Source organism: Cinclus cinclus, chromosome 2 (genome assembly GCF_963662255.1).
Source record: "Cinclus cinclus chromosome 2, bCinCin1.1, whole genome shotgun sequence".
Classification (NCBI taxonomy): domain Eukaryota; kingdom Metazoa; phylum Chordata; class Aves; order Passeriformes; family Cinclidae; genus Cinclus; species Cinclus cinclus.
Genome location: NC_085047.1, coordinates 5382260 through 5409251, shown reverse-complemented (window position 1 = coordinate 5409251; position 26992 = coordinate 5382260). Strand labels below are relative to the sequence as shown.

At 45.1% G+C, this 26992-nt stretch overlaps 1 protein-coding gene across 1 annotated transcript; it reads right to left on the bottom strand.

Annotated features, from left to right (window-relative positions):
* Nucleotides 1-161: 161 nt before the first annotated feature.
* LOC134054775 (uncharacterized) lies at nucleotides 162-26992 on the bottom strand. Its single transcript, XM_062510726.1, is given in 12 exon segments — nucleotides 162-268; nucleotides 2479-2604; nucleotides 4607-4888; nucleotides 6227-6550; nucleotides 18117-18211; nucleotides 18361-18420; nucleotides 18422-18511; nucleotides 18845-19017; nucleotides 24273-24332; nucleotides 26546-26659; nucleotides 26779-26813; nucleotides 26902-26992. Coding segments are annotated over 12 exon segments (1557 nt in total).

The following is a 26992-nucleotide window of genomic DNA, read 5'->3' as shown; positions in this document are numbered from 1 at the left end:
ATAAAATGAGCACGGGGCAATGGCAGGGGATGTCACTGCAGATCCTGACGGCTGGATGACACGTGGTGTTTTGGGCTAACACTGCGCAAGCACGTGATAGGATTTGAGAAACTGTTTTACCAAGAGAAGAGTGAAGAAAACTACCTGCAAGTGCAATCTGGTCATACAGATGATGTTTCAGCTGTCACTTTAGAACTCATGGATGCCTTTGTATATTCTTTCACAGCCTCTTCCATTGAATCCTGGCGCTTACAACAGTGAGAACAGCCTGAAAAAGAAGACCCCTTGTTAGTATATGAATATGATCATCGTCTGATCTGATAAAAAGCTCTTTTACAAATAAATATTACCTATATCGTGTCATGGATAAAACTGCTCTCGTTAGCACAGGGCTAGAACCTCAGCCTGGCACGAAAACAGGTTGATACATGCTGAGATAAGGTCAGAAGGGAAATAAGGATGAAAGTTACATGTCACTAATTGCAGTTTACCTATCGAGTGAAAGAATGCCGACGTGAAAAGAAACAAACTCTTTCAGCGCTTTAAGAGGATCTCAGATTAAGCACATCCCCTTAATATCTCACCATCTATGACTGAATTTTAGTAATTCAAATCGAATCTCGTGCAATTGTGCTTGCACAAATTACGCAACGTGAATCCTAAACTATTCTTTAGGTGACCTCTAATCTTGGCTTTTTGTTTTCATTCTTAAATTGCTGCAAAATAGGCTGTGAACTCCTCAGAGCAGGCGGCTGTGAACTTCAACAAAGCACCTGATTGTTTTGGCCACGACAACAATCACGCATCTGAGAACTCCTACTTCTGTTTGGTTTTGCTCTGCCTTTGTATTCTTCCCTCCCATACTTCAGCTCTTTGAAGCATGGCTTTTCGAGCTCAGTGGAAACCAGTCTCTAACTCCTGACTCAGCTTTCCATAGCCCAGAACAACAGAGGTACTCTCAGGGTACTATTCTGAGCTCCCAGGAGAGCTCTTGAAAGGTGACCTGCAGCAGCACCCACAGGAAGTACTCTTAGGGCAGGTATTTCCCTTCCCAGGCAGGTGGCCATGCACAGCAGCACTGAAATGGGACAGCTGCACAGACAGGAAAGCTGGATGGAAACTCTGGCTTCAGTTTCTTATGCTTCTTACAGTTTCTTTTACAGATTCTTTTACAGCTTCTTCCATGCCTGGTCTGGAAAGTGGCTGAACCAAACAGCACCACCTGACTCAGCAAATCTATTCCCTGTGCATATTATGGAAGTGGGACTGAAAGGGAAATTCCAGTTAATGCAGCCATGTGCCATGCTGTTTGCAGGTAATTGCATTCTACCACAAGGGTATGCTTTTTACATCTGCTTTAAAAGCAATTCTGTTCCTATATAAAGGGCTATCTCAGAGTGCTCCAGGATCTTGCTAATTTAATGGTAAGGAAGCTTTTAATTTCCAGCCTATATTTGTTGAGAGCTAAGTCTTCTGATTCCAGTTTATTTTCTCCTATAATTATAAGTTCATTATGCATGCAGCTAGCAGCACAGGCTGTGATCAACTGCGATTTTCTTGGTTTCAGTCTGCTTGTTGCTTTCCTGTTGATACAGCCCCAGGCAACAGCAGGGGAGAAGAAGTGGCACTGGTGTCATAAGGGCACAGGGGTGGAAAATGAGGAGGTGCACAGGTGTGACCCAGAGTCACAGCCTTCCAGAAACTTCCTTTCTTTGTGATAAAACACTAAAAGGAAATTAGCCCAGCTTGACTCAATGGTCACGTTGGTTTTTGAAGGGATGTAGTTGATGAGGAGGGGAAAAGGAAAATAGTAATGAGACCTCCACACGTCTGACTCGGGAGTGAACTTATCTGCAATTGAAGTAGAGGTATCAGAAGACACAAGCACGGCAAACTTGCAGGTGCCTGTAAGTGGACTGATTGAGCAATTTTCCTTGCTGCTCAGAAAATGACCTTTTCCAATAGGGAATACCATGGCCAGATGCTGGAAAGGGCCTGAGCATAGAGCTCTCAGTGTGGAATTCTTGTTCCCAGATGTGGCTTCCCCAGTGACCTGACAGAACTCAGCTGGGTGTTATTTATCCTCATGTATTTGAAGGCCTGCTGTCATTCTCCAGGACTGCTCTGCAAACCTGCTCGCAGGGCGTGGATGAGCATCTTAATACATAAAAATGAACCTTTGTGAACCTCTTCATTATCCCCGATTTTGGAAATATTTTGATCTGCTCTCAAAACTCCCTGTCACCTCTTTACTCTCAAGCCTGAACTCAAGTGTTGCCTGCACACAAAATGTAGGAAATTCATGAGCTAGACTTTTTGTGACAGTGTATACTGAAGGAAAAAAATTAAGGAAATGAGAAAAAAACGAGAAGATACAGAAATACCTGGTGTGACAGCAAAGTTTCTGTAATTGTGTGTCCTACACAGAAACTTCATCAGCACTAAGAGACACCTTACTGAAAAAGAAGCTGCACTTACCATGCCTTGGGAGGTATCTTGCTGCCAGGGTGGTAGCCAGAATGAAGGTGATGATGATGATAACTGAAGCAGTAATGACATTATAAGGTGGAGGCACGGGAGGAGCAACGCAGTCATTGGTTTTTTCTGGGACAGGAGAAAGAAAACATAAATAAAGGGCCCAACAGGATATTGGCATTTTCCTGTAAGAGAAAGTATGTGAATTTCAGGGGTTATGGCCAAATTCTAACTCAGCTCTTCAGCCTGAAAATGGACTTACTCAATAAATAAGTAAACAAAGCTGGCACCTAAATTTCTTCCATTCACCCACATTTGCTATGGGCTGAAATTCTTGAAACAGAATGCACAGAATGTTAAAAGCTGGGTCTTTGTCCAGAAAAGAACTGAGACAGGAAATACTTTAAAACATGTAGGCTGTTTCAGGGAAATGAGCTAGGCTTGCTGGAAAAGTCTGAGTCCACAGCTAGAAAATTTCTGTTCTCAAAGGTACTCTGCAGTTTTCCTTACTGTCTTCATCAGACTTATGCCTCATTGTTTTCCTTTTGGATTCACTGGTGAAGGAGAATGATGCCTTTAACAGATTTTCATAGATTTTTTTTTTTTTTTTCCTGCATGGCAGGAACAGTGTTGTGGCAGAGTTCAGTTTCAGTGGGTCTGGAGCCTTTTTCACCACTGGAGATGGTGGAGAATCCCATTCTACCACTGGGATTTTAGAGTAGGTACTGGAGCATTCTTGTACAGGACAGGACTTGCTGCAGGTCTATGTGCACACATCTACGTGCACAGACCTTCAGTTCTTCCACCATCTGCATCTGGCACAGGGAAGCATCATTCTACTTCCAAGGCATCAATTAGCTTGATCTGCTGTTCAGTCCTCCCTTCACTCTGTAGGGGTTGCTTTCTACATTTACCAGGGCTCTGTTCTGTCTGTAACTCAATGATCAGGAAAGGTTTGTTTGGAGGACCAGTCACACCACACCAAAGTGGAAGTGGTTCCACATCCTAAAAGTCAAAAAGTGAAGGTTTTTTTATGGCTGTGGCTGTGTCACTGTTGACTGCACCCTCCTCTGATTACTGCTTTTTTGTTGTTGTTGTTGTTGTTGTTGCTCTCTTTTTCTAGGTAGTGAGCTATTCATAACCTTATTCTCCCTTCATTAGGGACTTTATGCTCTACATCCAGCAATAGCCAGTATTCATAAAGCACTAGTTCCTGGCATTTATTCTGAAACTGAATGGCACCTCTCCCCACAAGCCCCTTTGATTTTAGTAAGATAGATGAATAATCTACCTTGATGAATAAGGTACAATTCCATAGGAAAAATACAGCTTCTCTATCTTCCCTTGAAGGTGCCCTTATCTCTACAGTGAAAACATCAGACCCAGAGACATTTCAGAATACTTTTTTGGTAACAGCATTAAAAAAAACTACCTTTTGGTTTTATGAATTTTCTTGCAAATCCTCTTCTACTGCAAAACATCTGCAATGTAGTGTGCTGCTCTTCCCTCATGCTGTTTCCACTTGTGCTTCAAGCTTTTCAAAGCACAGACTTATCTATTATGCCATCACTTCTAAGCCATGCTCAGTGATGGAATTCTTTTTGTATGAGTTAACCCTATGTTACATTTATAAGCAGAATTTTGTCTATACCCCGGCTGAAATTTCTGTCACTGAAGCAGGGACAAACATGATTGTTAGATGAGGAAATTCTTTTGAAGTGCAGCCTGCGGCTTTTAAAGCACACACATTTCTCTGGTCCCCCTGTTCAGACCCCAGGTATGTGTCACACAGCTGGCAGAAAGACCATGCTGGTACAGAGTGGCACAGGATGGTGGCAGCCCCAGCCTGTGGGAGCCACCAAGTGTGACATTACCAGATCACAACAGGATCCAGTTCAGCTGCAGTAGAGCAGCAGGAAGGCAGAGCTGCCTCTGCTTGTCAGTCACTGTTGTAACTCTCCCTTCCCACCCCAGCGATCTTCCAGCCTTTAAAATATTTTGGTGTGTAGTTCACAGGTGGGATCATTGGGTGATCCTTGCATGAACATTTGAACAAAATCTATTGCATTCTCAGAGAGGCAAATCAGCAGATTCAACAAAATGGTTTTGTTACAAAAAAAAAAGGACATACCAATAAGCAAACTGGTGGACTTGGCAAAGCCACTGTATTCAATGGAGCAAGTGATGTTGACATCTTTGGTGACATTGAGCACCAGTTTTCCAGTGACATTGTATGGGCTGAGGCTGGACTCGGACACCCAGCTGGCATTCCACTCCACGGACATGTTGTTGAGGGCTCCAGAGATTTTGGGCTTGGGGAACCCTCCGTGAGATGAACATGTTATCACCATCTCAGTTGACTCGCAGGAATCAGAGGACACCTCTGCTGTTATGTTAGGCTTGCTGAAGTCAGCTGAAGCAAGAGAGGTTTGGTTACCATTCTGTCAGACCACAGTGAGGCTTGCACCCCCCAAAACTTTGCTCAAAACCAAAGACTCCCCCACGGGGGCAGTCACCATGGGAAGTGTTTTCTGCCCATGGTCTGGGATACCAAGCAACCAGTCACTAGTGGAAGAAAATTGCTTAACATGGTGTGGCTGAGCAGTGGCAAGCAAGGAGGAACAGTTTTCCTTCCAGGCCCACTGTCTGCTGAGCAATACAGCGCTGCCATCCAGCCTGGAAAATCCCTTCAGACATCCCAGCCTGATCCCAGCAGTTCCTTTTCCTGATCCCCACAATAACTTGATCCCACTTCACCAAAGGGAGCAGAAGTCTACCATAATTATTACAGCTGGCCTGTTAAGACAGCAAGGGGATTTCTGGCCGGAAAGAAACCGTAGTACTTGTGGACAGGAAAAAAGATCCGTAGTTTTATGTGTTTTATGCAGTTAACTCCTCAACCCTCATGGTTAAAAAAAGGTGGTGGCAGTACACTTCCCTTTTTTCAGAGCAGTTCCCAGAAAGAGCACTAAATTTGTCTCCTTGCCCTCTCTGCCCTCTGACCAGCAGAAAATGGTCAAACCTCAGGAGCTTGTCTTTTTTTGTTGCCAAATCTCCTTCCAGATGAGGAATGCTCCTTCACTGACTTGTCTGGAAGATTCATGTAACTCTCTGCTGTTAAAGATATTCAAATGCACGTATATATTTATATATGTCACTGGTGTATCTGTCTTTGGTTGAGATCAACTGCCACACAAACACCAGTGGAAATGGAAAATGTCAGTGGAACTTCTTGTGGCCTCTAAGAGAAGATTCAAATTCATTTTGAACAAAGGAACTCGGTTTCTTTATTGTAAAAAGCCTCAGAGCTTCATGATAAATTCAGCCTTAGGCTGCGGAGCTGCAGTGCTGCCAGCTCCACAGGGGTTTGGATGCAGGGCTGGGATGCTGCCATGGCCACTCTATTTCTTTCACCTTGAATGCTTGCCAGGCACTAAGGGCACTAAGGGTCTTGCTTTGCCCCAAAGACAGCAGGGACTGCCTCAATGGTACTTGGAGGGATCCTTTCACAAGAGGAAGGCATTAAGGGGAGGAGGTTAAATTGGTGGGGAAAAAATTTCTGTATCTGAGGCAGCTTTAGAAAAGTAAGAAGGGAGGCGGAGGCTGCTGGAATGGAAGCAGTTCACATGCCTTCTTTCAGGCTTCCTGATGGAAGTCTATCTGCTACAGTATGAATAAACTTGGAAGAGCATCCTTCACCCCCAGAGGCTGGCACTGGAGAGCCTCAGGTATCAGGAGGCAATCCACCTACCTGTCACAAAGAGGATGACAGACTCGTCACACACAACAATGGAATTACGCTGAACTATACACTGGTAAGAGCCATTGTCCAGGATTTCCATGGGGGAGATCCACAGGGTGAGGTTCCAGGGGTCCATCTCTGTCCGGTTCTGGTACCTCTCGTGCTTGGAGATCATATTCCCCTCTGAGTAGGCCAGCACCACGTCCGTAATGTTCTTCTGCCAGTAGACCCGGTACTTGTGTAGGCTTTCTGAGCTGGGAATTTCATGACAACAAGGCAGGCTGGCCTTTTCCCCCACTTTGCTTTGGACTACTTTCTTCTCCAGCGCTTGGCCTGCAGGTGAGGGGCAAGCAAAAGTCAGTGAGTCAGTAGTACAGCCTTGTGCCAGGACCTGTTGCCTAAAGCTCACCCCTTTTAGCTCCGACTGCTCACATCCCTCATCACCCACTGAGCTGTCCTACAGCTTCAGCTCTGCTCTTAGGGGAGCCATCCTTGGGCATTGCCTTGCACATCATGCTCCACTCCTACTCAGGATCATGACCCAGCGGGCACACGAGGATTGCTGCATGGATTGCTGAAGGCAAAGGTGGGAGAGTGGCTTGTCTGAACAGAAATTTTGCTGGTCCCTTTAAAAACAGGGATAGAAACACATGCAAAAACTGCTGTCTCCTCTGCTCTCCCTTTTCAGAGCCTGGTGTTTGGAAAATCTGTGTCACTCTCCGCTGGGTTCTCTGCATGCCTAAAAGAGCCACAGTGGACTATTGGTACAGGGGGGCTGGGGGATTTCTGGCAGCTATTTTTTTGTAAAAGAAAAAAACAACCCAAAACTTTCAAGATCCCAGAAACTAAAATCAACCCTACAATGCTACACAAAGGTTGCAGCCACACTGTCATCAGCCTTCCACCATTAGCAAGCAAACAATTTTGCCTAGTCTAGCTTGAACAAATTTATCTTTGTGAAAGCTCATGGGATGACTTGGAACCAGCACAGATGTTCCCCGACTCCCACCAGTGACTGTATTGGTGCCATTCCTGGAGTACAGCTATGTGCTGTATAAGTTGAGACCCTTGCAGGGTGAAATTAGGTACAACTTTCACCCTGTGAGCAGTAATTGCCCTGCTAAGCACCCCGCTGCCATGATCTGCCTTGCTTTCCCACTCCTTCCTCTTTCCAGTGGGTAAAGGCTCACAGGGGCTGACATCCAAGGGAGCAGCCAAGCAAGGAATTCCTGCTGCTGCTGAGAGGTGCCCCAGCATGGACACACAACCCTGTGCTGCACCACAGGTCAGGTGGCTGGGCTTTCACCTGTGTCAGGGCAAGCCTGGGGATGATGTACACCTGTCCAGAAGATCAGGTTGCTCTCTCTCTTGCTTGCCTCAGCCTCACTGCCTTAGCACTCATCTCCAGTGGTGGGTGGAGGATGTCAATTTGTTACATTCCATTGGTCGAGAGCAGAAAAACAAGGAAATAGCTGTCTTCAGGACAGAAAAGATTCAGATTCTCTCTTCTTTCCCTGTAGAACACATTTATCTTGACTTGCAAAGCAGGATGTAACCAGCAGTATGCATTCTATCTCCATCTGTTAAACCAGGTGGGGCAGTGCTCTTTATCTTTTGCAGGACCCGTCCTTCCTCCAGGGAGGTGTCTTCTGTCAATGGGCCCTTGAGTCCCACTGCATGACTGATGAAATTCCATCATCCCATGGGGAGATGCTCCACCCAGGGGGAGGAGCCAAGCATTTCCTACCTGGATAAAACCTGAGATTTGGAACATCAGGGCAGCCTTTTTCCACTGGATTCCAGAGGAAAACCAGACCCTTCTATGTCATCACTGGACCTTTGGAGGAAGACTGCACCTTCTACAGGATCACTGCTCCAACAGAACCACATCTGTCACTGCAGGAGGATGCAGCCACCATTTAATGGGACTGTTACCAACACCCTGACTGACTGACAGGGTTGGATTAGGTTGGATTCTCACTCTGTCAGTGTTTTTTGTTTTTTTGTTTTTTTTTTTTTATTACTGTATTTTTTACAGTATTTATTTATTTAGTTAGTTTATTATTTAATTAACCAATTTATTTTATTTTAATTTTTTTTTCCTAGTAAAGAACTGCTATTCCTATTCCAACGTTTCAGTAAACACACCTGAGAGAGGAAGCAGTAAAGTCCTGACAGGCAGTGTGTCACTGATGGGGATCACCCATCAGTGGAGGGGAGAGCCCATGTGCAAAGCCTCTGCCTGAAGGGTGAGCTGAGCCAGGCACAAAGCCACCTCCCCAGCAAAGTGTAGCTGATGCTGGCTCACTCCTGATAGTCCCAGCCTAACTGCAGCCACACTGTCCAGAGGCAGAGCGCAGCACTCAGGCTGTGACCTGTGGCTGGGATGGGACAGGTAGATCTGGCACTTAGGGACATGGTGTTGGTGGACATGGCCGGGCTGAATTAAAGGCTGGGCTCAAAGATCTTTAAGGTCTTTTCCAACCTAAATGATTCTGTGAAATAAGTTTCACTCCTCCCCTGCTGCACACCCACCCCTGTCCCACTTGCATACTTGGCATTAAATCTGTAGGAAAGACACCAAAAATACTGTGGAGGTCCTTTAAAGAAAATATAATATGTAATTAAATTAGCAATTTATTATTTAACTGGTTTCCCTCCACTCAGCCACTCCACTGGTCTTCCAAAGGGAAAGTTTCAATATTTCTCCCCTCCTTCCTGTACTTCCCCTTGTAATGCATTGCAGATCCTGAGCAACCAAGCTGGGGCAGACCAGGTACTGCTCAGCACACTGACCTCTGTCAGCCATCAACTGGTAGCAAAAGGAGAGAAAAACTGCTTCTTCCACACTGGAGAAAAACTGCCTTGTCTTGCCAACCTTTGCAGCCTGATATTCAGGATTTCTTGACATCAGCATTTAAATTCTTACTGCTAGACCTACCCTGCAGGAAGAGTTCTTGCCCTTTCAGGAATGCCCTTTCAGGAATGTACATATATTTTTGGCATTCACAACATCCTCTGGCAATGACTTGTGCAGTTTGATTACATGCTGTGTGGGAAAGCATTTCCTCCTGTTCACCTTAAAAGCATCCCACTTCAGGCTGTGATTCTTGAAGTTCCTTCTCCTGCACTTGTGTATGTATTTGTGTGTACGTGTGTTTTTATCTTTGACCACATCTTCGCTGTTCTCACAGTGCAGCCCTTATTATTTTTGGAGAGGCTCGAAAGAGCAGCCAGTCAAATATCCAGTCAAATTTGGGATTGATAAAGACCATTTTCTATGTTCTTTTGCAGCAATAGGGGAAGAGTAGGTGTACAGTAAATGTCAGGATGACATCACATCATGAGTTGCATGAGGTTCTCCCTACCTTGCCCCTCAGAGTCTCCTTTGCAACCAAAAGGAGAACAAAAACCTTCTCGGGAGTCCATGTGCAAGGGCTGGAAACTCCTGCTGATGTCATGTCTACCCTTAAAAGGCTCTACACCCTTGAAACCGCAACCTGAATTCTGCAAGCCTGAAGGAACCAAAGTCCATGAAGAGTCATTAAGCCCTACAAAAGTCCCCTTTCACTTTAGAGGTGAACTGCAAAGCAAAAATGAAAATCCAGCTCTGTGCCATTTCTGTGCTGAATGCTCTCTGCAGCCAAGCTGTGGGGAAGGTATTCACCGTGGAAATAATTTTTTTAATGGCTTTTATAGAAAAGGATCCTTTCTCTTCCCATCCCTCTGAAGCCCACCCACTCTTGCTGTGCTCATGTATCACTGGAAGTCCATGGCACGTGGCAATGCTGAACTGATGGAAGGGCTGACTTTCTCTTCTCTGAGCAGAAAAACTTGCTTCATTCAAACTATGAATTCAAACTTCATTCAAACTATGCCTGTGCTGCAGATGCCCCATACAGCAGGGCTAACTGGAACAGAAAGGAGCATAGAGAAAATTGCTCCTTCTTGCTTGCTCTGAGAGTCAGGAGAGCTGTCGAGCTCGTATCCCTATTTCCTGCACTCTTTGCCCAAGCCTTAACTCAGAAATTCCCCAGCCACAGAGAGCTTTATTATCCTGACCACACATACAGCCAGACAGCACGTGAGAGAAGATTTCCTCTGGCACAGAAGTCTTGCAGAGACATTTGACAGCAAAAGGCAGCTAAAGACCCAGCAATGCTCTGGAGAAGCAGCCTCAAACTGTTGGAAATCTCCAGATAAGTCCTGGTGAACAGAAGTTCCAAAGTAATTCTCTTTCTCCTGCATCCCCCATTTCTCTGCTCTTCTGAGCCTTCTTTTGCTTTTTTTTCCTTCTGGTTCCCTATTTATTTTTGCAACAGCAGCTGATATCTCTACTCCTAAATTAATGGCATTACTGACTTTGCCCAGGACCATGCACCTGGGATTCCCACTCTGCAGGTAGTTCTGCAGCTCAGGCCCCTCATTTTCTGTGAATAGCACATTCATCCCAAACTTGCATGATTTATCCTTTTGAGGGCAATGCAGTATTTTACAGGGATTTCCAAGCAAAACGGACAATGAGTGAAGAAATCAAGACATTTTGATAAGCTGAATCTTTAAAAGACTAGACACTCCCCCTTGATCCTATCTTTGTCCCAGGTGATTTTACCAATGAGGAATGAGATTCTCCCCAGACTTTCCATGGAGCCAAAAATCAGCAAATGTCCTGTGCTACATGGGAGTGTGTGAAATGCTTTGTGTTTAAATCGGTGACTCCTGTGAACACAATGATGACAGAAAGACCCTGCTAGATGTCCAGATAACCTCTATGTGGAGACATGGGTTCAGAAGTGCATAAAAACACTGCCTTCCTCTGTGTTCCATTGTAAAGACCCTGTGCACTAAGAAAGATGGGGTGAAACAGAGAAAAGTGGGTGCTTTAAGATGCTGGCTGTGCTCTTTACGGAGTTTGTGACTGCAGATTAACCCAGGCGTGAGTGTCTGACAAGCCTCTGAGGCTCATTCTTCACTGACTCCACTCCAGCAAGTTCAGGCACGGGAAGAGAGGTTTTGGAAAAGGAGGAGTGGCCCCTTCCCCTTGCACAACCCCAAGCCCAACCTCTCATCACAAACCACGGGCCTGCTGCTGCTCAAGCAGCTGCAAATCCAGATGCTTTGCTCAGGTCGAGTTCCCTTACTCATCCCAAACGTGGTTAGAGAGGGGAGCAGGAAAGAAGGCGTCCCAAATAAAACCAGCTACGGCAGGGATTCCCCTCAGTTCCCTGTACCTGCTCACACTGCTCAAGTGTGCCTGCAGCAAAGTGACAGGATTAATCCTAGTGCATGATGATGGCATGGCAGGTCTGAGGTAGGGAAATGGTCTGAACAGGATTTTATAAGAGTTCATCATCCTTACTTGCTTCTGTGCTGTAACCTCGGGGTACCCCATGCATGGTTTTATGCGCTTCCCATCTTTATGCTGCCACATTCCCCCTAAACAAATGAGTAACCCTGGTTTGCCCAGCTCTATACTTGTTGATTTGGCAATCATTGTATCACTCCCAGGATGTTTTGGTGTCCCACTCCATCAGCAGCCTTCATTCCACTGTAATGCTGTTTTCTTTTGGGTGTGTTTGCACATCTTCACCTTCAGTGAAGGAATCCTTGAAGCCATGATCTGGCTGTGAAAACCAGAGGGCAATCTGCAATTTGCATCTGAGAAGACAACAGGGAATCTGAAATACTTTGGCAGAGGGGCTAGCTGCACCCAGCTGACACCTCTTGCTGTAGCTCAGGTCTTGTACTTTTGGAGATAAAAATCTCCTGCTTTCTGAGTCAGCCTGGGACAAGCCCAATGCCCGGGTATGTCCAGTCTACTGTGCTTGTCACATGAGTAAAATCGAGACTTTGCACAAATCACCGTCAATTTTCTCATCTTGGCACCAGGCAGGAGGTCAGACCCAAGCAAGGAGCTGGATATGGAACCAGAAATACTTGGAGATGGGGATTACATCACATGTCAGATATTTCCCTCTGCTGCAGAGTGCACAACATGGGTGCTGCTCAGGGAGGAGAGGATGGAGAGCTCACTTTGTCCCCTGCAAACCAGCAGGGACACACAGCCGTGGGGACTGAAGGACATCTTTGACTTGAAGAAACGAGCAAAAGAAGAGCCTTTCTGAACCTTCTCCCCTTCTCAATTCCCAGCCCGTGGAATGTGACCCTGTTAGAGTAATAAAAAAGGGCAGGGAGGGCCCCTAAAATCTGGATGTCCTCAGAAGATTACATATTTTAGTTCCTTCAGAGATCAGATTCCTGCATCTTGCTCAGCACTCTTTCGATTTCCCCGTTTGGGAGCAGAAACTAGATGTGGCATTTGTGTAAGAGGGGATGGTGGGGGAGATTTGCCACAAAGACAAAAATAAATTTGTTAATTTTTTTTTCCCCTGCAGACTCTGTCTCTTGCTGACAGGATCACTTTGTACTTCCTCTATATTTATCTCCCAGCTGAAGATGTTCTTAGATAATTTTCCTAATTCCTCCAGTGCCAGTGCCATGCATGCTACTGTCCTCACAGCAGTTTCTGCAATTAAGGTCCTCCCCACTGCTTAAGGCTGTAGTTTTTTTCAGTGCTTACTAAATCTCTGTCTGTCTCACATACTCCCCAAGCAGCCAGCCCTCTCTTGAAACTGATAGAAGGTGAAAGTACCCAGCAACTAGGAAAATCAAGTACGATACCTCTCACATAAGCCTGCTTCAAAGTTGAAAAATCACAAATTTTAATTCTTTGGGATTTTTTTGCTGCTGAAGTACTTGCCCACAACCATAGCAACACTCACCAGTGCAGCTAACAATGCTGCAGGCCTGCCAGCCATTATCTTGTTAGAAAAGCTGGTCTGTGCTCAGGCACTGACTAAAGGATGCTCTGCAGAGAGCCCTGACAGTCACCCTGCAGCTGGAGGAGAGGTTACACAGCCCCGGGTAAGAGCAGGGCATGGAGAAAGGTAATTAACTGGAGGACACCCAGGAAACCAGAGCAGTCCAGAGTGGTCTGAAAGCCACAGAAGCTGCAGAGGGAATGGGATGAGAGGCTTGGGCAGGTGCTGCTGGAGGCATTGATGGCAGGGCAGGCAGGGAAGAGCTCTCTCAGCGTTTAGGAACCGAGGTCAGACAGCAAGCTCTGTTCTCTCTGGAGCACTTCCCCAGCACAGGGATCAAACCCTTGTCTGCAGTGCATTTGAAAGGACACCAGAGGGTACCTGCTAAGGTGACAGCTGTGGTGTACAGAGAGACTTCTTCAATTGCCTTTTCTAGCCATTTTTATGTGATATGGTAGGAATTGGAGCTGACCAAAAGGTGGATGTCCTTTGAGAGCAGGATAGGTAGAAATGCCACCGTGAGCCATCAGTCAGCACTTTCTTTTCACTCAGGGAGTCCCCTGGGACCAATGATATTTTAAAAGCATAACAGTGAAAAAGCAGAAGCAAAGCCTATGGCATTTCCGAGTTGGGAAAGATTTACATCAGTTCTCAAATGAACCCCCGAGACTCCAATGGTGATGTCCCTCCAAGGGGACAGAACAGCTACAACTAAACAGAAAGTTAGTATATTTAAAAACAAAACTGACATCCTTCTACTAAGTGAATAGACTTCACTGCATCCAGCACACCTGCCTTGCCACCCTGTGGAAGGTACCTCATCCACAGGTGCACAGCATTTATACTGAGAAACTGTTTGAAAGGAAGGAGAAGCATTCAACCTGGGGGAGAAAAGGTTCCAGGGACACCTTAGAGCAACATTCCAGTGCCTAAAAGTAGCCTTAAAGAAGGCAGGAGAGGGACTTTTCACAAGGGCATGTAGCAACAGGACAAGGGACAATGGTCTCAAACTGAGAGAGGGAAGGTTTAGAGCAGATATTAGGAAGAAATTATTTATTGTGAGGGGGTTGAGGCCCTGGCTTAGGTTGCCCAGGAAAGCTGTGGATGCCCCAGCCCTGAAGGTGTTCAAGGCCAGTTTGGGCTGGACTCTGAGCCACCTGGTCTAGTGGAAATGCCCATGGCTGGGAGGTTAGAACAAATTAAGCTTTAAGGCCCCTTCCAACACAAACTCTATAATTCTATGAGAATTTCTCTGAATATGGAAACTCTTTCCCAGCCTGGCACGACCTTGGGATACAACCAGACAAAAAACTCAGTGATCTCATGCCTTCACCATGCAAGCAGAGGGGATCTGGCTCCCTTTTCCCTTCCAATCCCACATGTTCCCCCTTGCAGGGCTCTTCAGAATCTGGTTCAATATATCAGTCTTAAAAAAAAAATAGAATAAAGGAAACTTTCTGCTAAGCTGGAAGGTGAAGTAGATCATGGAAGGATCAAACATGTGCAAGGAAGAGGAAGATCACATAGCCAGAGAGGAGCAGGATTGCATTTTTTTGATGGCAATGACCTGTTTGTACCCTTCAGCTGTGACTCCTGTCTGCATCCATCCCTCTCCAGGGTGCAGGGCCTCTCCAAACTTTGCACGTTCAAATGCAGGAATGCTCAACATGCACATGGCAAAAAGGATACAAATGTCTCAGTGATCCAAAAAAATGCAAAAAAGCTGTTGCAGTCAGAGCAACATGAGGTCACGGGAGCTATCTGGGGTCATTCCGACCTAACTGGAAAAAGGAAATTATGTGGGTGAAAGGAACATTTGACCCATAGCCTTACAAACTTGGCATTTAGGCTTTTAACTATATTTTGAGTGTAAAAATGTAACTTGTCTAAGTTTAATTTTCTGTGGGTTTTTTTTTTTCCTAAAGAATCCTTTCATTTAAGAAGCACACATCAGAAGAAGTAGAACAGTCTCTATAAGCAAAAAGCAGTAGGCTTTAGCTGGGTTTCTGTTTCTCCAGACAAGCTCTTACAGCAGGTTAGATAGATAGACTCTGGATAGACAGACAGACAGACAAAAAAAGGAGTTCCTTAGATCCACTGCTGTTGTTTAAGAAATACATTTTTTTTCCCACATGTCAGGAACAGTACAGAGAAACTCATCCGAAAAAAGAAATAACAACAACAGCTCAAGGCACGAAGAGGAATAAGTCAGAAACTAGATTTGCATCCAGTGATCAAGTGGGCAAATCTGGTACGTAAAGAAAAATTTCTGCCATCTCTGCTGTGAAATCTGCCCCAGCACAACCCATGCCAGAGCTGGCACGGAAATTAGACACCAAGCACCTAAAGCTCATTGATAGACACTTCAATATATAGGGGTGGCCACAAAACAGGGAATCTTTCTCAGCCCTCACTATTCCCTGTCTGAAACCCAGCTCCACCCTGAGCTCTTCACTGGGAGTAACACAGGGAAGGGGATTCCCGGAATGAGATACTTGTGAGCCAGTGCTTGCTCACAAAAGTGGAGATTCCCCCTCCCTTCCCAGCTCTCCAGTAACTTAGAAAAGCTGTAGGGAATTTTCTTCAAAACTTCTCAAAAAATTTCACCCCCGGGAAGAAACCAAGAGCTAAGTGGTCCCTGTCTGGAAGCAAAGACTCCAGGGAAGTTTAAAAATACTCCATGAACTTAAAGCTGGGCTTGCTGGGTCCCTGAAGTCAGTGCCTGTTCTTTGTTTGCACACAGGGCAGGGAAAGGCCATACTGAGGGATTTCAAGCTATATTTTCTAGGATAGCAAACTGGGACTGAGAACATCCTACAGTTTGTAGGTAGGTGTGAAGGTGCAATGGCAGGACAAAGCCAAGCCCATGGGGATACCAGCAGTGCATTCAGATCATGATTTAGGAGTTTGTGCTACAACCAAGGCTGTTCTGCCACTTTGTGCTGAGACAATGGGGTGTTGTTCATGGACATCAGTGCCTCCAGCAGCAGATTAAGTCCCAGAAGCATCTCTAAATGACACTGGCATTTCAGTGGGGCACCTCAGGTAAAGGTCAGAGTAGCAAAATTCAATCCAAAGGAAAAGAAATGGATCTACGTAGCTTGCATATGCATTAACTTCCTATGAAAGACCACCTTCAAATCAACCTTCAACCTTTCCTATGGAAAGCAACCTTCAAATCCCTTTTAATTAAGCCCCTCATTAATGCCTCCAATGTGAAAATTCAGCCTGGCATCCCCTCTGTTACTATTTCACTCTCATTGTCTTTACAGAGGGCGCTTATATTTCCATCCTAGAATGCTACCTGACCTTTTGCAGTGCTACATCAGGGAGGTGTGCCAGCCTCAGGACAACTGGGCCAAACCAAGGACACTGGGAGCCAGCCCTGACTGTGCCTTGATGTGGTCAAGAGCAGCCCCATGTGGGGTCAGTCCTGTAAATGCTGGCTGTGGTGACTCACTTAGTATTGTGTGGGAAGTCACTGCCAGGGTCATGACACACACCCAAGGCTCCACTATTTTGCCACAACAAGGTCAGAACTCGTTCCTTGTGGTCCCTGTGGGCAACCTGGAGAAGGCATCACCCACAAGCACCAGTATAGCTTTTAAAACCCAGTCCTTTGTGGGTATTGCACCACGTATTTTCCAGGAGCACTGGTGTAGGAATGCTGATCTTTGGAGACAAAGGGTTCAGAGTGTGTGTGGGTGCACACAGAGAGAGAAATAAGTGCATCAGCTGTCCTGCTCTCATCAGTCTGCCAAGCACCTGCTCCTGAGGCACCATGACTCCCAAAGACCTGCTGCTTGAGAAGCATCTGAAAATTGTGCCCCAAAAGTACAACTAGACAAACACTTATTTTTCTATTATCAAACTCCTATTTCTAGTAGCGGATATTAGCATGCATCAAACTATACATCCTTTAGCCAAGCAACCAGAATCCTTTTCAGAGAAATTACATGACTGGCGAATTGCTGTATGCTCATAATTGCATTATTAACATACCACAAGCTCTTAAAGTACTGAGAGAAAAATAGTTCTGCTCATGATAGATTGTTTGCCTGATGCAAATACAAGCAAAATATATTTGTGCTTGACAAATAATTTGCAAGCACAGAAGTAGGGGAAGGAGTGAGGGGAAGACAGAAGAGCAGAGATCCCAAATTTGAGGCCGCTGCTTTCTTTACCAGTGAGCTCTGCAATTCATTCCCTGCTAAATTATCCAAGTTTTTTCTTAAAATTCAGAGACGGAAATGGAAAATGAAAACCAGCACCAAATACCTCCCTGTTTCACAGTAGCAGCATGAAAAGCTCCTAATTTTGCATCGCTTGATTTTTAACGAAAGCTTCAGTCCAGGTTTGCTCTAGAGTATCATTAGCTGCTATGAAACACTAAAATTGACAACAAGCACAACTTATTTTGCATCCACAATGAACTTGAGCTCAGAAGTGAATTTTATGTGGTTTCCAGGTTAACATTTCACACATCTGAGAAGATTCATCCCAAGCCTGCTGAGGCAAGGAGAGATCTGTGTGAGCTTTGTGGCAAGTCCTCAGAAAAGGACAGGGGACAGCCCAGGCAGGACTTCAACAGAGATTTGTGCTGCTGGGGAAAGAACTCGCTCTGCTCTGCGCTGAGCTGCCTAGGAGGTGCAGAGCACTCCGAGCTGCCACCTTCCCCTATCTTTTCCACCAGGCACCCACTTTTAACCACCCAAAAATCTGCAGAAACCACCCCGCCACTGGAGTCGAAGCCCAAGGGGCTGTGCCATGTGGTCCTCACAGACATCAGCTGGCCAAAACCACCCTCATTTCTGTCACCCTGGCTGTGATGGGACATCACCATGCCTCTCTGGGAGCCAGCAGCCTGGTGCCATGGGCCTGGGAAGCTGAGAGCTCAGAGATCCTCGGTGAAGCACCAGCCACCCCAAACCCTGAGCTCAGCCCTGGCAGAAGGCACCAGGAGTGTCCTGAGGTCCACCATCTCCTCCTGACCATCACATCAGCCGTCACATCAAGCACAAAAGGGTGCTGCTGCTGGTGCCCAGCCCCTTCCCACTCCCATTCTGGCTCCTGCTTACCTATCCCAAGGCAGAGCAGTATGAAGAGCCCGAGCCCCAGCCTCAATGCCAGCGCTGTTGGGGAGGCAGGCAGGCACATCATCTTCCTGTAGCTTCTAGGCTGGGAAGAGGGGGGAACATGGTTAGAAGAATGGAGCCTGAGGAGTCACAGCACCCTCCACTATGTCCCTCTCCTTCCTGCCTGCTGCCACCACCAAAAACCCCGAGCAGAAGCCCAGCCTGCCTCGCTTCCCTCCCCTGGTACCTGCCGTGTCCCTGGTCCAGCAGCACCGAGGTCACCCCTGAGGCAGGGAGGAGGCAGGGGCTCAGTGCCAGGCCATGGGTGTCTGACTGCTGTCACAGGCTGCTGAAACACTCCCTGGCAGGGTGCAGGGGGAAGTCTTCGTGCCGGGAGACTGCTCAGCCTCGTAAGTCACCTCTCACCGCCCACGGCTTCCTCGTAGGGCGTGTGTCAGGATGCAGCATTTGCCGCCCCCATCAGCCACCCTGATGGACACAGCGCTGCCTTCATCCCTCGGGGATGCTCTGGGTGTTCCTCCAGCCAGGAGGGTGTCAGGGTGAAGGACCCTGCCTGTGAATTTAAGTGTCAGGCAGTGCTGGGGGCTTTGGAAGTTAAAATGCAACTAAGCGAAAGAAACCCTGATGCTGCTTTGGGAATAGTTGTATAAAATTATATGTATAAAATTATGCTTGCAGTTAAAATGCCCACACCACCATTTCAGGCTCACGACATCAGCAGGATGTAATCCATCAAGAAATGGACTTTCCAAAGAAAATTTAAGAAGGACTGCTTAGGCTGCATGTGATGGATGTCATGGCTGAGCACCTCGACAGGGAGCAGGATGTGGCAGCAGGGCCAAATGTGGATGGTCGTGGTGTCACCAGAGAGCATCCACCAGCCCTGTGGAAGTGGAGGGAGCACTTGCCTCTCTAGCATCATATCCTGCCTTCCCCAGAAGGCACCCACTGCTCACCCAAGGCCCCAGCTCTGGAAGCGGCAGGGGAGAGGCAAGGACCATCCCTGCTTTAAAGCCATCACCAACCCAAGAGGCCAAACAAAGCCAGTCCAGAGCAAACCCTGGGCAGAAAACAAACCACTTGGTAAACAGAAGCCTGAGGGAGTAAATGCATGCAAAGTGATGTAGATTTGTACAGATACTGCACACCCTCCTGCAAAATAAAATAAGCCCTGGTATAGTGTAAGGGGTTACAGTGTAAGGGGTTTTATTTAGCTACAGTAATCACAGCAAGAGGGCTGCACACCAATGAAAACCTGGTATACTTCAAGGAGAAAAAAAAAAGTTCAAATACAAATCAAGAGTAAAATAATTTATTTAAATGCAGATTTCTGGTTTGCTGGTTTAAATTATTTTGATTTAAATGAAATGCATCCTTTTTATCAGAAGTGATTTGCTGCTACATTGCTCCAGTTTTTCTTCAGTACAGGCTTCTTGAATTAGATAGGTTAGATGGACTGGGTTGAATTACAAATCAGAATTTTATTTTGACATAATTAAAACTGTGGTATTCTGTAGAGAAATCAAATACAGGTTATAACATTTCTGCACAGAGAAAATAATTGTATCTCAAATGGCTGAGAGGAGTCTGTAACTGAGTCAGACTGGCGCTTTCTCCACTGCAGGGTTTTGAGTGTCTGTGTTTTGTGTTTTGGGCTATGATCTAAATCCTGTCCGTTTGTACTCCGTCCATGCATTTTCCACCAGCATGGTTTGCAAATGCAGATGACAGTAGCACCATGTGTTTACGTAGAAGTGTTTCCATGGTGCTCAGAGAAGAAGAAAGTATCATTAATGCAGCCAACCATACACAGCTTCCCTAAGTCACAGCCCAGCTCTCAAGCAGGGACTGCCTCTCTGAGTCAGATGGAATAAGCTTTCTCCTGATAGTCTAATCACGAATCCTTATCATTACAGACTTGCTGGAAACCCTTTTACAGCTGTACTGTTCATCACCTCACACTCATTTTAAATTCAAGTTTTTAAAAATACTTAATTCTGCCATTAGCATGTTACAACTAGAAGGAAACTCCAGCCTGATAAGTTTGCATCAGCATTTCTTCCTCAGGATTTAACCCTGCTTTTGGATGAGCAGTCTTAGGGAAAGCAACTGAGCTCCTCAGCTGCCAGGCTGCAGTAAAGAAATTCCACAACTTCTTACTACACACAAAACAACCTGGACCAGCTAAGGCTGCCTAAATTTTAGGTAGACAGCTGAACTCAAGGATGTTGTTCTCACTCAGGGCTCCTCTTTTCTTAGGCATTACAGTTCTTGGTACCTTCTCCTCCAGAGATCTCCCTGACTGCAAGGAGACTGCAGTTACAGAGAGAGAGAAGCAGCCAAGTGCTTTGTTCTGCTTTGATCAGAGGTAGAAGTCAAAATTTTTCCATCACTTAAAGCTTGCCTAGGTACATATCTTATCACTGATTAATGGGATCCACCAGTTCAAGGGAAGAGGTGTTATGCATCTTTAGGATGCTAACGAAGTCGAAGGATTCATACATACTGCAGTCACAGTACAGAAGACATTGTTTTTTGAGCCCTGCAGAGAATAATATTAGCTCACCAATTCACAGCAAAATCCCCATAGAAATAAGGTTTCTTGTGCACTTGATTAAACCTTCAGCATTTTACCTCTATGTGTTCCAGAAACAGCTTTAAATAGAAGTACTGCAGAAGAGAAGCTAAGTTTTAATAAGAAAGGATGGTTAAATTCTGCTAAAAACACTTACTGCAGAAAAGAGGAAGATGTGAGAGCATCACACATCTACATTTTTCCATTGCTTTCACAGAAAATCATTAGGGAAAAAGCAGAAAAGACAAGTGAAATTTTGCAGCCTATGTGCTGTGCAGGGGAAATTAATTTCAGTAATCAGCACTTGTGGTAGAAATCCTTTGCACTCAAAGGGAAGTCTTTTCAAACACATTGCTGCTAACAGACCCACTGACATCACCAACTTTTTCTACCTCTGCAGAAATGCACTTCCAGTGCAGTCCAACATCATTACTGTGATTTATTGATTATCAAAAACATACACACGATATGGAAAAAGCATACACACACGATATTTCAGAATTTTAGAAACATGTAAGGTGCTTATGTAGGTGGAGGGGATACATAGCTTATTTGGCAATTTTGTAAAAGCAGAGAAACAACTTGTAACAGAACATCCAGGAACACAACTTGTTAGAAACAACTTGTAACGAAACACCAAAAGAATTTAGCTGCTAGGTAAAGGCCATAGAGACAAGTAGTATATTACAAAAACTTTATAATTTTAAATTGTAAAGTCTTTATTCTGTAACACACACAAACACCCCAATCTTCCTCTCTCAATAGACATCTCAGAGAAATACCAGAAAGGTCAGAACTGGGTAAACACTAAACCAAAACACAGCACCTCTTTTCCACTGAGGATTCACAACCACATTCCCTCCTACAGGACTGGGACACCTTTCACTGTTTTCAGGGTGAACAGCCATTCCAATCTGTGTTAATTGAACTAAAAGCACATCTGCATGCTTTTAATACCAGAATGTCCAGGTTGAATGGGAAGTACCCAAGATATATTTCCAGAGTTGTGTCACCAAAAAATGATTCTGCAAGTACCCTAAAAGCATCTTTGTTAGAGAAATTATCCCATTGCAAAGCAGAATAACATTTTTAGGGATTTTTTTTTAATAAAATCATAGAATTAGGTTGGAAAAGACCTTTAAGATCAATTACTCCAGCTGTTAACCCAGCACTGCTGGATTTAGCCACCACTAAACCATGTCCTTAACCACCATGTCTACATGTCTTTTAAATACTTCCAGGGATGGAGACTCATAACCTGGGCAGCCTGTCTGAGGGCTGGATAACCCTTCTGGTGAAGAATTTTTTCCTGATATTCAATCTGAACCTCCTTTGGCACCACTTGAGGCCGTTTCCTCTTGTCCTGTCAGCATTTGATAGTTCCAATACCAGCACATGGAATACAGTGTATGTGGAGTACTGAACTGAATTCAGCTGGCAATACTCATCTGTTTCTCATTGGAATTGTATGAAAGCTATTTTTTCTTTTCCAGTAAGAGAAAGGCAGAAAGCAGCCTTACAAAGTGGTCCCAGCATCCTGAGAAGTTAGACCTTTCACACAAAGACTGATTGTGCCCTACACAGTATCAGTAACAAAATAAAATAACTTTGTGAAGTAAGAAGAAAATCCAGTGGTTTATGGGTTACAGAAAATCCCTTTCATCTTACAAAAGAAAATAACAATAACAAAATTCCTACAGCTCCAGAGACTTCTTGTACTTCCCCCCCCTCCCCGCCCCCAGCTCACCCCAGATTTCAGACTCTAAAACTGGCAAGATTTGAAGGAGTAAAGTCTTTGTCTTGGCACAGATTGGAGCACAAGTATCATCTTGTTTACAGATAAAAAAGGGAAGGGAAGGGAAGGGAAGGGAAGGGAAGGGAAGGGAAGGGAAGGGAAGGGAAGGGAAGGGAAGGGAAGGGAAGGGAAGGGAAGGGAAGGGAAGGGAAGGGAAGGGAAGGGAAGGGAAGGGAAGGGAAGGGAAGGGAAGGGAAGGGAAGGGAAGGGAAGGGAAGGGAAGGGAAGGGAAGAAAGAAAAAAGAAAGAAAGGAAATGGACATATGTGCTTTCGTGACATGGTACATTTGAAAGCACAGGTAGCATGTCTGGTATGCCATGGTAAATCAGGAGTGACCAATAAAGTTTAGAAAAATCTTTAGAAAAATCTTCTGAATTCAGAAACAGAGAGGGAGAAAATATGGGAAATTAATCCCAGCAATGCAAATACAAAATGCACCAACATCGCTTGACAAGTGTAACTTTGACCCAATTACTGCGTGGGTGGATATTTGATTTTTACTGCACAAAGCACGGGGGCTTCTTGACGAAATTCCTTAATAACCTGGGCTTAACCTTCCTCAATTTCACAGCAAACTAGTGTAAGAAACCCAGGGGACTGCTGTCGTTTGCTCTAGTGAGGCACCTCTATTAGTGCAAACCAGCGTGCTCACACAGTCCATGCAGGAAAGAGTGACAGGTCTGTGCATGCAGTCTGACACTCACAGCCTTTCCACCCACACCTTTCCTCCAGGGCAGCTCCTGCAAGCTCTTCTCTTGTAGCAGAGGTGCTCATAAAGGAGGATGCAATCTCCTGTGGTTTCCACCCCTATGAGTGATGACAGAGCTGCAAACACACTGATTTCTCTCACAAAAGCAGGATGGGCTGCCTGCAATGGTTGTGCCAGGGAGTCACAGTCCTTGGCAGCACCAGGCTGGGAAGAAGACACAGGCTGATTTTTTATTGGTTTTAATATTCCCACCAACTATTTCAGCACATGGGCAGCTCAAACTTTGGCTGGCTGTGCTGTGACTGAAATTACTGTTTGTGCTGGGTGTATTGCAGGTTTTGCTGGTTCATAAGGCTTCATCATTCTGTTTGCACAAGCAGTTTAGGCTGGCAAGGAATGGCAGCTCTGTGGCTAAGATGGCCTTATTCTGATTACCTTTTTTATTTTTTTTTTTTTTTAGCTATTACACACACACAAAAAAAAAAAAAAGAAAAAAGAAAAAAAGAGAAAATGCAACCAGGAGCAAACATTGCACAGGGTGCACATTCAGAGCACACTCCCTGCCCTGTTTCCCCCACTTCGGAGGGCTGCTGGAGCTCTGCCTCTCCCTGCAGGCAGGGCACCTGCGCTCCCTGCTCCGGGTGCCAGCAGTACCAGGGTGCAGCTGAGGGCAGCCAGATCCCTGGAAAGCCTGCCTAATCAGGCGTTTTGCTGTTTGGCACAAGTGACTGCATCAAGGGGAAGGTGATTTTCAGGCTGTTTCCTATCCAGGACTGTATTTCCCTGTGTTACCCTTGCATTCACTAGGGAAAAAAGTGTAATGTTCTGAGTTGGCTTTAGAGCAGATCACACAGAAGCAAAATCTGAGGACCTTGGTCCTAGAGGTTTTGCAGAGATCCATAGAAATTCACACTGTCTTTATCATGAAACCACAGTGATGATGAGAAACTGACACAGTGCAAACATAAGCAAGTAAATATTTAGGCTTGTGTGCCAAGATGATGACATGTGGATATGAAAACATACCTGGAAAATGAATGAACCAAGATGTGAAGTACCATGTTGGAGAGGCAGCACTTTGGATCTGCCTTCTCCATGAGGTCTGCTGGGCAGTTGTCCTGCCAGCTTGAGGAATCTGTCAATATGATTAAGGACTGACAAACTGTAAGTGTGTTTTGCTCGTCAGAACTTTGTTTTTGATTTTAGCAATCCATGGTTGATTCCCATGATGCTTAGTTTCTAAGATGCAGGCTTACAAAAATCTCAAGAATTACTTCCATATGGTTGATCAGAGACAGGGACAAATCTCACCACTGAACATTTATCCCTCAGTGCCCCCTTGGAATCTGGTTCAACATGCTAACCCTGCAAAGAAAAAAAATCAAATAAACTTGCTTTTTTTTTTGCCATCTTTGTGAGATGCATTGATTTACTGGAACCAGCATCAGTGGCAGGACATGGTGGACTAAGAAAGAGAGAAGGGACTGTTGAAAAAAAAAAAGGGCATTGAATCAGGTCCAAACATTATATATAATTTCACTGAAATCATTATGTTCAAACCTCTCCTGCCTTTAAGAGTGAAGCAAGCAAATCCCCCCTGGTGCCCACAGGAGCATGTAATCAAGGAATTAATTAGAACCAATGAGCATGCAGCCCAGCTTCCTACCTGCAATTTTCCCATATGGACAAGCACCATATATGTAAGTGCAAATGCCATTCTGACACAGATTTGTACATAAAATGCAATACTGTTTTCAATGGAAATCATGCCCAAAAACCATAATTATATACTCTGTTAAAAGCAGAGCTGAAAGCACTACCTGTAATCAGCTCTGCTGGGTGTGGTTGTTCTCTGCTTTGGCTGTGGTTAGGCTTCATTTTAAAAATTTAACCTTCTGGGATGATTTTTTTTTTTTAACATCAGATATGGTTTAGACAGATCTATTAAAAAATCCACCAAAAAAAAAAAAAAAAAAAGAAGAAAAAAAGTATTTCTACCACTAATAAGTGAGGCTGTGGTTATAATATCCTTATTAGGCTCTGGGTTGTTTCTGTCATGGAAGAAGAAATTTAATGGTCAGAAGAGCATTGTCTGCTTTTTCCAACCCTTTCAAAAATGATGCCCGTATGTGCATTAGGAAATATTTAGCAGGTTTCATTTTGCATGTACTCAGGAGAGGGATCAGTATAGAAAACCTCTAAAACCTCCATCTGCAGTGAGGTTGTGCTGAAAACCCATGGACTGGCCACTCTTCATGCTGGAGCAGTTTTCTTGCCAAACATAACATTTCTTGGCAGATCTGCTTTCTTAGGGATGGCTATGTATCTGCCCTTGCTGACGCATCAGCAGACACAGCTCACTGTAGTGTACACACAGATCAGACAGCAACATGGGAAGTGCAAATTCAGGGCTTTCAGGAAGCAAAGCTCAGAAGGACTCAACTCCAGAAATCTTCCAGGTTGATATTTGAAGGCGGGAGGGGGAGTTAGGGAGAAAGCAAACAAAAGCAAAAGCTCCCAAAACCCAAAACAAGAACCAAACCTGAAAACATTCAGAACCTCAAATCTAAATGTGGTGTCCAGCTTTGGTTTATTTCTTTTCCATTTGAACACAAAGAGAGTAATTTTCTGTAAGTGTGAGCCGTGGGGTTTCCCCTTTTAAATGGGTATCACAATTTTTTAAATGGAAACCCTCAGACTGCTGGGGCATGGGTGCCTTTGACTTGGATCTGCCTTCCTTCAGAGGCCGCATCCAATATCTGTGAGGCTCAGGTGAGGCTGTCTGAACAATACAGCTTCTCCATCAATGTATCTTGTTTTCCACTTAGGGCAAAGACTGAGGGGAGGCCTGAGATCTAAATGTGCTCATCAAATCTGCCAGGAGAGACAAAGCAATGTCACAGCATAGGTGCTGTGTTTGGCTTCTTCAGCAGATGTGCCCACCTTCCTCTTTCTCTTGGCTACGCTATGGTGAGAACTCATCCTCAGTCAAACTCCACTTAATTCTGTATTTTTCAAATGGCAGAGGACAAGCTGGGAGCAAAGCATCTAGCTACTGTCTGCAAATGCAAGCTTGCACTTTGTACTGCTGCTTTTTATCCTATTTTGCCTATTCTTGTCCTCGGTGCCATTAGTTCTTCTCTTCCTGTAGCCTGAGAAATCTTTGCAGTGACTTAGCCCTTCAAATCTGACCAAATCTGATTACAGTTTGTTTTCCTGCTGGGTGAACAAGATCACCCCCTTGAGGAACATCATCAATAACCCCTTTCCACCCAGCTTTCTTCCCTTGAGGCACAACCTCCTGACATCCCTTCTTTAGGTAAATCCTTACAATGCTCGCATTAATCCCCCGGTTCTCCAGTTTAATGGCTTTGCCTGTAGCACTGTAAGTGCTGCCTTGCTGAAGTCCATTGTCTACATAGTCAATTATCTTATCAAAATAAACCTGCTAAGATAGCCAGGCATGAGATAGCCTTGGTAAACTCATTTTGCACTTGATCTCATTTCCCACTTACTGAGGTCAAGCTAGTTGGCTGCCTGGAGATCCCAGCTTACACAGCTCACCAGCCTTAGTTTCTTAATGACAGCAATGACCTTTGCTACTGGTAGAAAGTTTCATCACTGGACTGTGTTTTCACATGCCAGTTCCTGAATGGGGCAATTATGTTGCCCCTCATTTCTCCTTACCACCATCCACAGCCTCTTGAGCAAGGAGTGCAAGCCGCTCTTCTGGTTTGCTTCCTCCTGGCCACAGCCCAAGGATCTGAGGGTTCCTCAT